The sequence below is a fragment of the Haemorhous mexicanus genome, chromosome 5, assembly GCF_027477595.1.
Source record: "Haemorhous mexicanus isolate bHaeMex1 chromosome 5, bHaeMex1.pri, whole genome shotgun sequence".
Lineage (NCBI taxonomy): Eukaryota > Metazoa > Chordata > Aves > Passeriformes > Fringillidae > Haemorhous > Haemorhous mexicanus.
In genome coordinates, this window is record NC_082345.1 from 8,040,754 (window position 1) to 8,054,330 (window position 13,577).

A 13,577-nucleotide genomic window follows, 5' to 3' on the forward strand; every position below is an offset into this window, starting at 1 on the left:
CCAGATGTGTTCTCTGGGTACTTATTGAAGTTTTACTGCTGTGGGGATGTTTTTTTAATTATTTTAAGTACACAGCCCTTTCACAGATCTGGCTTTATGTTGTTTTACACGGCCATTCCCATGTCTTGTTGCCAACGACTAATCTCATTTCATATCTTAACAGATGGACATTAAGATAAGAACTCCACATTCTCTCTTGCCCTCTCCCATTCCTAATGAATGAAAACTTTCTCTTAAGAAATCAGTACAACTCACATCAGGGAGGAAGAATGCATCATTTTGGAGAAGCAGGACATGCAGCTCATTCTCACTGAGGCCAGACAAATCATGTTTTTTTAGAACTTTCTTGTTCTCCGCATTCATGATGTCATGCGAGTACTTACAAGAGCTGCAAGAAAATACACAGAAATATCAATGTTTACTCCTTTAATCAAGCTGATTTAAAGAAGAACCTCAGATAATGTACAACTTGGGAAAAGCCAGGAGAGAAAGGTGGCTTGGTGAGAGTCTCTGAACATTTAGATTCTGTCTGTAATTAGCCAGAGAACGGACAAACAGCAGAACTCCTCTGTGAAGTGTGGTGATCCCATACTCCTCATTTTAAACTTCAATGCAGCCTGACCCCAGGCATTCTTTGCCACCAGGAAGATCCAAGTCAAGTCACATGACCTAAACAGCCAAAGGGGAAGTTAATTTTAAAGGATTTAAACAATGCCAGAAGTTGCAACAGCCTTCATTTTGTGAACATAAAAGGTTGTCATCCTAGGGATGGCAAGTAAAGAAACATGCAAGAGTCTGCACGAAACAAAAGCAACAGTGATGCTGAAAACAACACATTTTGTTATCTTTAGTGGCTGTCAAGTTTTATTTTTAAAAAAATCAAAAACAGGTAAAAAAGTTTAACTTATGAGTTTTGATTAAGGAAGCAATTAAGTTGCAATAATGGAGTCAGTGCTGCCACCTACAAAGCCAAAAGTCTGATGAGGATATATTAGAGAGGGAGATTGCAGATTTTTTTTCATCTGTTTGAAATGGTACTGCAAATCAGTAACAGAGAGGAGACACATAGTCAGCCTGTGCATTAATTTAATGCAGTAAAATGCAGCTGCCTCATGTCCTGCTCTTGATCTGATACAGCTTTCAGATCAGACATACTCAACCAGTAAAAGTACCTGTTAATTTAGTAGATTCAAGTCTATCCCTTTTCAGCCTCTAGTTAACTCCTGAAGCTCTCCTCATGACAGTTTTACCTCAAGGTGTGTCTGGTCCAAGGTGTGTCTGTGTTTACTGATTTTTAACGCATACCAAAGCAACTTTAAATACTTTGTGTTATTGAGAGGGCAGAATGGCCTCATTGCAAGCTTGAACTCACACAGTCATCCATCATGAGTGTCTGCACACATCAAGGCATTTCCAACAGTGAACCCCACAGGAGCTTACTCTATTGTCTGTAATGTAACAAAAAATAAAATCTTATCATCCTAATGATGAGAGAGAGACATGGCTTCTCCCCTCCATGCTATCCAGATCTTAGTGCACAATGATCCATTTTGTTGGGACAGAAGAGAAAGGATCCAGTGGAATCATGCACATTCCTAACATGGCATCAGCACCAGACCTGGGGCTTAGGGGCTCAAACTACAAAGTTCTTCCATCAGTAGTTGTAGTGGCAAAGCTGGGTTGTTCTTCTGGATTTGCCTTTGGTTTCCTTTACGTTCTTTAAACCAGGCACCACCTTTGGCCACCTGTGGCTAGAAGAGGCTCCCAGGCCTGCCCACCCCATAAGCCCGCCCTATTCCAGAAACTGGGACTGATGCACCTGGGTGATGAAACAGCGCCTCTCAAAGAAAGGGCCATAAGCTAAGCAATGACGTACAGCAAAACTCAACTTTTGTAACTCTTTCGAGCGAAACCAGAGGGCATGTCAGCACTTTGCTTTTTCTTTCTGAGAAATAGGTGTAAACTGTTCTACCCAGATACCCAGGGTGGCTGAGCGACGCGTGCGGAGACGAGCAGATTTAAACAAACAAACATAAAGGAAAGAAACAAAAAACCCAAATCGTCGGTTTCTACCGACCCAGTGGGAGCAGGACACGATGCCTTCCGGAGCAAAGATCCCCCGCGGCTGATGCGAGGGCATTCCTGCCCGCTCCTCCCGGGGCACCAGGGCTGGAGCGGCGCCTCCGGCGGGGCGTGGGGTGTGAGGGGGCTGTGGGGGAGTTTGGGGGCTGCGAGGGGTTTGAGGCGCATGGGGACTTGGAGGGTGTCAGAGAGTTTGCGGGGGACGTGAAGGCGCTTAGGGGGGTGTGAGAGGTTTGGGAGGGTTGTGAGGGGGGTGTTTGGGGATGAGGGCATGGGGGGCTGCCCGCCTTCCGCGCTCACCTGGGCCCCAGGTGGCACCTGCCCATGAGGTGCAGCTTGCAGAGGTGCAGCCGCTCGCAGCCGTCGCACTCCTTGCGGACACAGACCCGCACGTCCGTCACGGCTAGGACCACCTGGCCGCCCTCCAGAACCAGGAACCGCCGGGGACCCGCCGCCGACAGCGTATTCTCCAGCTGCAGCGCCGACAGCCCGATGTTCTCCTGCAGCTCCCGCAGCCCCATCCGCCCGCCATGGGCGCACAGCGTCTGGGTGAGGAAACTGGACACGGCCGGATCGCACATGCTGATCCTCCGCCCGGGACGGGACCGTGAACGGACTGCGACAGGAGCGGGGCGAGAGCGGGAACAGGAGCAGGAACAAGGCGGGGTCTCGTCACCGCCTCTCGGCTCCGCTCGACGGGAATCGAAACCGAAGGCATGGGCGGGGCCAGCGGCTCGGGTCGCGCTGGGGGCAGGGATCAGCCCGGCGTGGAGGCCTTCTTGGCTGAACGTCACACGGAAAGTAAATAATGCAAGAAGTGATTGAAAGGTCTGTGAGGTTTCCTTGTTATTATCACGGAATCACGGAGTGGTTTGCGTTGGAAAGGTCTTAAAGATCATCTCGTTCCGCCCCCTACGGTGGGTAGAGTCTCTTTCCACTAGACCACGTTGCTCCACACCCCATCCAACCTGCCCAGAACACGTCCAAGATGAGGCCGCCGCGTTTTCTCACCTTGCTAACTTTTACTCTCTCTCTACACTAACACGAATCTAGTGCAGAGCATTAAGGATATAATGCAGGATACCACACACTCTAGTATTTATATGGCAATGCCATTACTTTTCTTTCTTCCCGACTGGCAGTGAGCTGCTGACTAGCACTGGTTACAACAGAGTGTCGTGGCAGGGCTGTGAAGCTGTGCTGCTTTTGGCTGGGGTAGGGTTCATTTTCTCCAAGTGGCTGCTGTGGGGCTGTGTTTTGGATTTGTCCCGAACACAGGAATGATAACAGAGATGTTTTCGTTATTGCTGAGCAGGGCTTGCACAGAGCCAAGGTCTTTTCTACTCCTTGTACTGCCACGCTGGGGAGGGGCTGTGGTGCGTGGGAAGCCGGGAGGGGGTGGAGGGGCAGGAGGAGGAAGGCTGGGACATTTGGAGTTACAGCATTTGTCTTCCCAGCCCATGGTGACATGTGATGGGGCCCTGGTCTCCTAGAGATGGCTGAACACCTGCCTGCCCTTGGGAAGCAGGCAATTAATTTGCTTTGCTTGTGTGTGCAGCCTTTGCTTTCCTATTACACTGTGTTTATCTCAATCCAGGAGTTTTCCAGCTTTTACCCTTCTGATTCTCTCCCCAGTCCCACTGGTGGGGAATGAGTGAGTGGCTGCCTGGGCCAGGCTGCTGACTGTGGTTAAACCAGGACAGAAGTGCCAGGTTCCTCTTAGTGTTGAAGTAGGGCTGGGGACGGTCTGTGGGATGGGGAAGAAGCACAGCAAATACTGCCTCGAAAGAGGGTTGAGGATTAAATCCATTTGAGATTAAGTTTTATACTGAAACCCTTTGGAAATGTAAGTTTCAGGGACAGTATCAACTGCTCCCTCTCGATCAGGAAGTTAACCTTGAAAATAAAGCAAGTGGCCTGTGTTGCCTATTGCTGATGCCTGATTTGAAAGGCATGTGAAACTACAAAGTCACAGTCACTGTTCAGGTAATGAAGAGAGAACCACCTCCAGGAATAAGGCCAAGGTGGTACTACCTCTGGTATGCTGTTTCTTTGTTGTTGAAGGCTATGTAAGAACCTTTTCTTTGGGCATATTTCCCCATATCTGTCCCTTTCCCGTGATAATCGAACCAATGAAATGATTTTTAAAAAGCAATAGAAAAGAAGAGGTAGGAGGAGGAGTTTGCCACATCATAGCTTTAGAGAAGTAAATTGATAGTTCTGGGTTGGTTTATGCTCTAGGTGTGGATATTGAAATTCTCAGGTTGATAACAGATCAGGAGGATAATAAAACTCAGATCCATACTTGAGGTAGTTTCAGGACTGACTGATAAGGACAAAAATAATCCAAACATTGAGTCAGCAATATATTGCCAGCTTTAAATACAAGATAATAATAATGAGTCAGACAAATTGTACAGTAATTTGCTTATATTTATTTATCTTTTGTTTTTTTTCCATCCAGTTCCAGTGAAAACATACATTTCTGCATTAATCCATTTAGAAATCTGGACTACTGGCCTGAGGAATTTTGCAGGAACAGTATTAAGAGTATGGAGCAGTAAAGTGAAGCACTGCAAGCAGAAAGAAACCACAAATGCAGTCTTGGCAAGCAGGTTCTATTCTCCACTTAAATACATTCAATAAGTGTTTTGGATCAGGCCCGAGTAAAAGCAAACAAAGAAACATTGCTGGATTTATCCTGTTTGTTACTATGTTTTGCAAATACAAATGCCCAAATGCTTCCTTAGCAACTTTAAACAGAACCAATTCATGTGAAACAACAGAACTGGGTGAGGCAAAAGAGATCACTGTATGAAGGAATCCCAAAATGGTGTTATTTTCATGGTGATTCCAAGCGCAAGTGTCAAGCCCTTTGCTTAAAGTTAGAAACCAGTGTGTCTGGATTGCTGTAACCTCCTGCTACCCTGTAAATCTTTCTCTCTGGTGTCCTCCACTTGTAGCTGTAGTATTTCCTTATTTGCCCTGACTCTGGTATTCAGCTGACTTTGTAGTAAACAAAATCAACTTTCAGAGACTTGAAACTGCAGTATTGATTGGTATGAGCAAAGTATGAATGGAAGTGGCTGTGTGCAAGCACCAGAAGAAACAGCAAAGCAAAGGTTAAAAGAATGACCTTGTTAATAACCAAAACCACAGCTTCCGGCAGTAAAATCGAGAAATGAATCGTTTTTCTCAAAGCGGAAGTTTTGCATTCTGTAGCATAGACAACTTGTCACCTGAAAATCCTACCATCTGACATGCTGGCCGTGGCAGGAAGATACAGCACATCACAAATAACATTTATTTCCTATTGGTTCAACTGGGAGCAGACCATAGAACGTGGAAACACCGAAAATAACCAAAGTTCCATGATGTGCATGGAGACAGCAGTAGCCAGACTGTGAAGCACAAGGATGCCACCACAGTCAGTGCTGGGTCCCACAAGCTTTCACAGGCAGTTTTCCCCTGCCAGTGGAAAATAACACAAGCAATAACAAAAGGGTGTAATGGTTGGTGCCCATCTCCCCTTTGTTACATGCAACATGGATCCTGGTGAAACCAGCACCCCTCTGGGGCTGTGAGTGTGGGGATTTGACAGAGTTGGATAAATTGAATAAATGTGAATGAACTGAGTGAAATGAATGCATACCTAAATGCAACTTCTACAGAGTACAGATGTATTTTGAAAAATATGTGTCTTGTCTAATGTATCTGCAGTTGAAGCGCAGGATGTGGTTACACACTGGATTCTGTGGAGCTGCCTGCTCTAGGTGAAGTAGAGGCTATTCCTGCTCTAAAGTTGGTGCAGCCCAGCTACCCTGGTGGCTCCAATGGTATCAGCAGTTCTTCCCTGCAGGGGATAAATAAAGTATGCAGAAACACCCTGGAATGATGCTGTCAAACTGGCTTTCCCTCTTTTTTTCTGGCACGTGACCAATTCAGTTTCTCTTATCCTCCATTCTACTTCTTGAAACACCTCTCTCAGGTCTCAGCTTTGGCTCACCTTACAAGTTATTCTCTGTCCCATGTCCAACTCTTTTTCTTGCTGTGGATTCCCCAGGCTGTTTCAAATAGCATTTTGCAGTACCTCCTGGCACCACTGTCTTCTTGTCCACCCCCCCTCATTTCTTACACAGCCCTCTACCAGTTCAGTACATTTGCTTACTTAGCTAATGGTATACAATTTGCCTGAGGCTTTCCAGGTAATTTTGAGGCTTCTTTGTCCTGAGGAAACTGTTAAGCTGTGTGATAAAAGTTCATCTGGTGGGAGGTAGGGGCTCTTCTCACCTGACATGCCTGCCCCACACTCTCCCAATAACTGCAATCAATTCAGACTGTCTCATCCCCAGCACAGGCACTGGAAGAAGACACAGTCTTCACTGTAAATTGTAACTGTGTTGCCCGATCTGAAGAGAACACAAAACAACCGGAGTTTCTTTATGAGGTGCTTTATTAGGGCCCGGGAGCCTGAGGACTTTCGTCCGAAGTCAGAGCCCCATTTTGCCACAGAATCTGCAGGGTTTATATACTTTTCTTAACACGATTGCTTCATTTAATCTATGTGCATCGCTAAGCATCTTTAAAGGCATACAGAGATTTATTAGGTACATCATGACATTTGTTACTTAGCCAGAAGGTGCATTCCATAGATAAGGTTTGGTACATTCTCTAGATAATACATCCTCTCCATCTACCATGCACTAAAGTTCACTTGAAGTTTACCGGGCCTACTGCGGCCTTAGCATAACTACTGCTACTCATGCTAACTATTGTATTGCTTCATTAATCTAGACATCTATCTATTAACTAGAATATGATTTTCAATAATTTTCGAACTTCTGCAACAACTGTGACTGCTCAGGTCACTTGCTGGACTGGGTTGGGCTGTGGGGCTGGCTGGGCAAGGACATGCCTTGCAGGCACCTCTCCAGAGAGGAGGAAAAGGAACACGAGCCAAAATGGGGAAAAGGCAATTTGAATTGTACAAGAAAGGATGAGAATATTATGAGAAATTTAGGGGAGGAACAAGTGTGGGGAAAATAAGGGGACAGCAACTGGAGTGAGTGCAGATGTGGGAGTGTGTGATGGAGCAGCTGGTGTAAAGGTGAAGGCCTGGGATTTGGGGGCAAGTGCATCTCCAGGGACCAGCTCGGGATGTGAGGGGACCTGTTTGTCTCTAGGGGCTAAACCACAGGGAGATCAGTTATGGGACCTGGAATGTCCTGGCTAGCTCTGTATGGCAGTCTGTCCTGGCAACTGGAGTATGGCTGTGCCTTGTGGTTCCCTCTGTGTGACCAGAGCATGGGACAGCTGCACTGTGGGAGTGGGGCCATGTGCCTGGGAAGCTTCGTCTTGTAAGAGATCTGAGACACTCTTAGTTCTCTTAGGTGGAGGACAGCCCAGCAGCTGGAATTACAGGAGAGGAAGGGAGGAGAAAAAGAGAAAGATGCACCTGGAATGGCAAATTGTCCCAGCAGTGCCACAAAGGAGAGCTGTGGTGAGTCCTCTGGGCTGTCTCCCCTCTTGTGTGTCCCAGGATGCTCCCTGCCCCTCCACTGCCACCCTCCTGCCTCTTTTCTACAGCGCTGCAATTTTTTATTTTGGCTCCCTTGTATCTCCTTTTTTCATCTTGCTCTGAGCAGTTCCCTGTCTCTGTATTTGCCCTATAGTCCCTGGTTTCTTCTTTCTTTGCTGTCTGTCTCTGGCTCCCAGGCAGTATTTTGGAATTTCCCTCTCTGTCCTGGAGCCTGTTGGTGTTTCTCCCATCTCTGTGCCTCTCTGTCCAGAGGCTTGTCCCTGTTCAAGGTTTTCCTGCTTGGCTCTGTAGCAGGGAGTGAGTTTTTCTCCATCTCTCTTTGCTCTGCTCCTTTGCCCCTCATTTTGAAATCCTTGCTCTCTGTCCTGTACTGGGATGTGTTCTTTCTCTGCCTTTTTTATTTCTGGCTCCCTATTTATCAATTACTTCTTTCTTCATCTCTCAGTCTGGTGCTGGATCACAATCTTTAATTCCTCCTTTCCTTCCCTGAGGCCCATCTTTCTCCTGCCCACCTTGGGCTCCCTGTCCCTGTTTTAATTCCTCATTCCCTAGCTGGTGCTGTTCTTCCTGTGCCCGTGGTGCTGTGTCAGGTATTTATCTTTTCATTCCTTACTCTCCCTCTGTTAGGCCATTGCTATCATATTATTTTGCCATCTCTATGTTTAGCTCCATATCCCTTGTTTTTTCCTTCTCCTCTCTCAGTGTCCTGTTGCCCCTGGCTGTTTTTAATTTCTCCATCTCTCTCTGCCTGGCTCCAGCTCTAGCTCCCTGTTTTTTCAATCCTTCCTCTCTGTCTTGTAGCCCATCAGTATTTTTAATTTCTCTGACTCTCTTTGTCCTGCTCCCTGTGATTCAGTTTCTTCCTTTTCAGCCCTGTGGATGGTGTGATTCTGTTTCATCTTCTGCCTCTCCTTTTCTATTTCCCTGTCCCTTGTGTGATAAAGGAATAGGATTTGTGCTAACAATTATAAATATATTGATACTTTAGAAAATATTTGTTAAAAAGTAATAGAGGAAAATTATATGTAATTAGTGTTACAAAGCAGATGTTTTCAGATGTTCATGAGAAAACAGGATACAGGATATAGTTTGAGATAAGTAACATCCTTTGAGATAAGTAGCATCCTAAGTAACTTATAAGTAATATAAGTAATGGAATAGGCCTCAGGATAATTAGGGAAACAGCCTTGAAATGGACAAAATTGGGATTATTCCAGGTATCTATGAAATAATAAGGCTTCTTTTTGGAATACAATGCTGGCTTCTATAACATAAGACTTGGGGCACATGTGCAGCCTGTGGGGTTGTTCAAAGGACAGTGATGATGATGAGAAGCCTTCATCAGAAGCGACCACCAAAGAGCCAGAAGACCCTTTAGCAACAAGCAGAGCATGCACTATGCAGTATAGTGATGTAGATTTCAAGAATCAAAAATAGGAGGAGATTTACAGAAAATATCAATGAATATGTGTTAGCATACAGTATATAAGTTTAGCTGGGATTCTTTTGTTTTTGTATGTGAGGCAGGGTGAAAAGCCCCCCCCATACCCCAATCCCAATTGGTTTTGCTGATGCCTTATCAGAACCTTAATCAGACTTAATTAATCACTGCCAAATTTACTTTCTACATGCTTACTTGATTGTATTCATTTTATATAAAATTGCTGCTCAATTAAAATTGCTGCTAAATTTTAATTTTGTGGTTTATTAAATTAGACATGTAGGACCTCATTAATAACAATTGCTTTGAATCTCATGCACCTCCTGCAACCTATTGCTTCCCATCCCTGTGTTTGAATTCCTCCCTTCCTGCTGCATAGTCTGTTGCTTTTTCCTTTTCTCATCTCTCTCCATCCATCTTGCTGTGCCCACCTTTTATTCCTTCCTATCTGCTCTGTACCCTGCTGCTATTTTTTGGCCTTTTCTATCTGTTTGTCCAGCTGCCTGTCTCTGTTGGTTCATTCTGCCTTCTTCCTCATTGTCAGAGACTGAAATATTATAGTTTATGATGTAAACATTTTGTCTGTTATAGTAAAGCTGTATTACAAAAGGTGCAGAGATGCCCACCACACCCTGAATGGGGCTCCAGAGGCCCTACAGGCTCCCTGATGGAGATAAGTTACAGCTCAGGCCTGGGGACATTCAGGAAGCACAAGCCTAACAGCTTCAGGGTGGACACCACAGCCCCAGGGTTATCAGCTGCCAGGCTGGAACAGGCCCTTGCACCAAAGGGTGGGGGGAAAAAAGCTTTGGATGTGTGTTGGAAGGGCCTCAGAGGTGCTCAGACTGCCCATCCAGACCACCCACCCTCTGGTGTGCAGAGGAGCCTGGCTGAGGGCCCTTCACCCAGTGTGAAAAATGCCAATCACTCGTTTTTAAAATTTTAAAAGTATAATAGTAACAAAATGGTTATAAAAATAGTAATATAATTACAGTAATAAAAAACTGGACAATTAGGATTAGAACAAAATGAGACAATAAAAACAAAGAGTTACGGACAGTTCAGGTACCTCTTTCTGGGCAAAAGAAAGCCCAAAACAGAACACCCGTTAACAGAGGATTAACCCTTAAAAACAGTTGCCTTTTGCATATTCATACACCTCATACATGATGCATAAATTCCATTCAAACATAGGATTCTGTCTGGTCAGTGTCAACTTCTTCCTCTTAATTCTGATGGTGACTTCAGGGTTGAGCGAGGCAGGATGAAGTCAGTTTCTTCTGATGAGTGAGCAATAAATTCTTTTTTTCTGAAAGATTTAGGTCCTGTGGCTGCTATCTCGGTGCGAGTACTCATTCCTCTCTTTTAAAAAAAGTATCTTACATAAGATAGTTTCTATTTTAACATTATGTTATAACCTAAAACTGTATTTAACACACTACTTAAGAAAATTAATACAGCATAACTTTCTAACATAACACAATAATATTCATTTTAATATTTGTGAAAAGCCAATCATAAAATACACATTTTTCACAGGAGCAATGAGATCGCTGGGACCCTCGGATGGGTGATACACTTCCACCTGACCCCTGTCACTCTCCCCTGTCCCCCCCACTTCCCATGCACACTTCTTTCTCTGTTTCTTTCCTTCTTTTCTCTTTATTTATCTGTGCTTCTTTTACTATTAAATAAAACATATCAATTTTTTTGGCACCATCATCTAACCTCGTTTGGTTTTAATCTCATTTTTGCGTATATTTTGAACTTTCAAAGTTCTTTCCGGTTTATACATAGAGACTTGTTTTCTTTGCTCTTCTGGGTTTAAACCGGATGGTGACATTCCTGCACCCATCGCTATGCCCTGCCATTGCCATCCCTCTCTCTTCCCAGTGCCTCTGAGCCAGCTGTCTGTGTCCCTAATCCCTGTGCCACTGATTCCTCCCTCTGACAATCCCGGTTTTTCCCTCCGCTCACTCTTGGGGATGAGTCCGGGATATGGACGGGCTCTGTGTCCCCGCTGCCGGACCTCGCTGCTGCCGCTGCCCCCGCCGCCCCGGTGGGTTCCTTTAGGGATTCCCCACCCCCTTAATCATTACAGATTGGGGGGTTATAAATAAGAAGCTAGACTAGGCTAATATTCAAGCAACAATCAATTTATTAATTAATATGGTAAAGTATGAGCAATACAGCGCTGGGTACAGTGGGGAAGTTTTCCCTCACACTGCACACCGATAGTTGAGGCTTACAGGTATTTATAGGGGTACTCATAAGCTTTCTCAGCAGTTTCTATTCTCAGTTTTTACTCATCAGCAGTTTCTATTCCCACTTTTTATGTCACAATACACTATTGTGATTTAGTTTTTCTCAGGATGTATCCCAGAAAAAGGAGTATCCCAGGTGGTGGGGGTTCGGTTTCCAAAAGAAGGAAGAAATTTCCCAGATGGTGAGGTCCAATCTCCAGATGTGGGCCCACCTTTTGATTGCAAGGACTATAAATCTCATAACAGTGATGTCCAGCTTCCCTTGGTCGAAATTATCCCTGAGTTGATGCTCATCTTCCTTTCTCAAGCTGCATGTTTCCTTTTTATATATTCTAAAGCTATAGTTTCGAAGATCCTTACTACATGCAATATTCTAAAATTATACTTCAAAAGGTTATTTTTGCAAAACTCTTTAAGGCTTAACTACAAGCAGAAAGTTCCCGTCAAAAAAACATCCTTAAAGCTTTAATTCCAATGTTCCTAAATCAACTTAAGACTTATAAAGGTTAATTGCAAACAAAGGAAAGGTTCAAAGACCTTCTTCCATGCTTTACTTTTCTCAGTTATTATTAGAATTCGTCTTTATAACTGTCCCATGGTCGGTTTCCACACATACTACAATCACAAATACACACGTTGCCTGTATGTACCTGACAGGAAATACAGCTTTGTGTTTCACAGGGGCACCCCAAAGCCTCCCCTGTTTCGCCCCTAAAATCCCCCCGACAGGATCCAGAACAGGCGGGCAATCGATGGAAACCACAACGGGCTGGTCCGTGAGCTGGGCTTTGGGGGCGCCCCGGCATTTCGGGCGGTGGTTTCCATCATTTTGGAGGCTCCCTCATAATTTTTAGCGGGTTTTAAATAAATTTTGGGGTGTCACAGTCATTTGCGGGGAGGGGTCCCGTAATTCTGGGTAGTTCCCCTGTCCTTCTGGGGAGATTCCTCATCATTTTTGGGGAGTCCTTCATAATTTTGGGGTGGGGGTTCCTAATAGTTCGGTGGGGTCTCCTTTATTTTGGGGGGGGGGGGAGGGGTGTTCCCATAACTTCCGGGCTGATGCGCGTCATTTTGAAGGGTTTCCTAGGCTTGAGGCTTTTCCTGAGGACTCAATCCAGGCGCACAGAGCCCGCTCCAGACGCTTTGGAATAACGGGAAGAGGGAAAGCGACGGGAGCGGCGGCACGGCGGCCCTGCTTTACGGCAGTGCGGCAGGCACGGCGGGGCGGTGGCTGGGCTTTACGGCAGTGTGGCGGCGTGAGGTGGTAGCGCGCTTTACGGCAGGGTGTTGATCCAGGTGGTTACCGCTCAAAAAAATCCCTGAAAATTCACTGGGAGGGTGTGTGTATGTGTGAAAAATGCGTATTTTATGATTGGCTTTTCGCAAATATTAAAATGAATATTATATGTGTTGTGTTAGAAAGTAATGCTGTATTAATTCTCTTCAGTAGTGTGTTAAATATAGTTTTAGGTTATAAAAATTGTTAAAATAGAAACTGTGCTATGTAGGGTACTTTTTTTTTAAAGAAAGGACTTGCAGCGAGACAGCAGCCACAGGACACCTAAATCTTTCGGAGAAAAAGAATTTATTGCTCCCTTATCAGAAGAAACGAACTTCTTCCCGCCTCGAAGGCGCTGTTAGGATTAGGAGGAAGAAGTTGACGATGACCAGGCCGAATCCTGTGTTTGAACGGAATTTATGCATCATGCATGAAGTGTATGAATATGCAACAGGCTGTTGTTTTTAAGGGTTAATCCTTTGTTAACAGGCGTCCTTTTTCGGGCTTGTGCTGCCCAGAAAAGGTACCCGGACGTCCGTAACTCTTTGTTATTATTGTCTCATATTGTCTTAATCCAAATTGTCCAAATTATTATTACTCTAATTGTACTATTATTTTTATAACTATTTTATTACTATTAAATCTTTAAAATTTAAAAAAAACCAAGTGATTGGTGTTTTTTCACATATGTAAAATGCTAAATCCTGTTAAGTTTCTCTTTTATATGTATATATGAACAGACAATAATAATTTATATAAAAATTGATATCAAAATACCCCTGCTCCCCCCATACCTGCCATATTATATATAAGATTTTAGAACATGAGAACTCCTTAATAGATCCGTAGGGCTGGAAAATGCAAATCAAAATTTTCTATATGTAAGTGAAACTAGAATTAAGGGCTTGAAAATATGAGAAATGGTGAAGGAAATAGAAATAGCTCTTCGTGGTGAGGCAGGGGAGGAGCAGA

General features: G+C 44.5%; 1 protein-coding gene across 39 annotated transcripts in view; it reads right to left on the reverse strand.

The window, feature by feature from the left end:
* Positions 1-2,764, reverse strand: part of LOC132327057 (zinc finger CCCH-type antiviral protein 1-like) — a 30,064-nt gene extending 27,300 nt beyond the window's left edge. For 18 of the 39 annotated variants that reach the window (XM_059845779.1, XM_059845770.1, XM_059845774.1 and 15 more), the window contains exons 1-2: positions 2,383-2,760; positions 256-388 (exon numbers count right to left, since the gene is read on the reverse strand). In XM_059845779.1, coding sequence (XP_059701762.1) covers positions 256-388; positions 2,383-2,663 — 414 coding nt within the window. In that variant the 5' untranslated portion in view covers positions 2,664-2,760. Of the gene's footprint in view, positions 1-255; positions 389-2,382 lie in introns of all 39 variants that reach the window. The other 21 variants (XM_059845787.1, XM_059845785.1, XM_059845789.1 and 18 more) reach the window with 4 other exon arrangements.
* Positions 2,765-13,577: the final 10,813 nt, after the last annotated feature.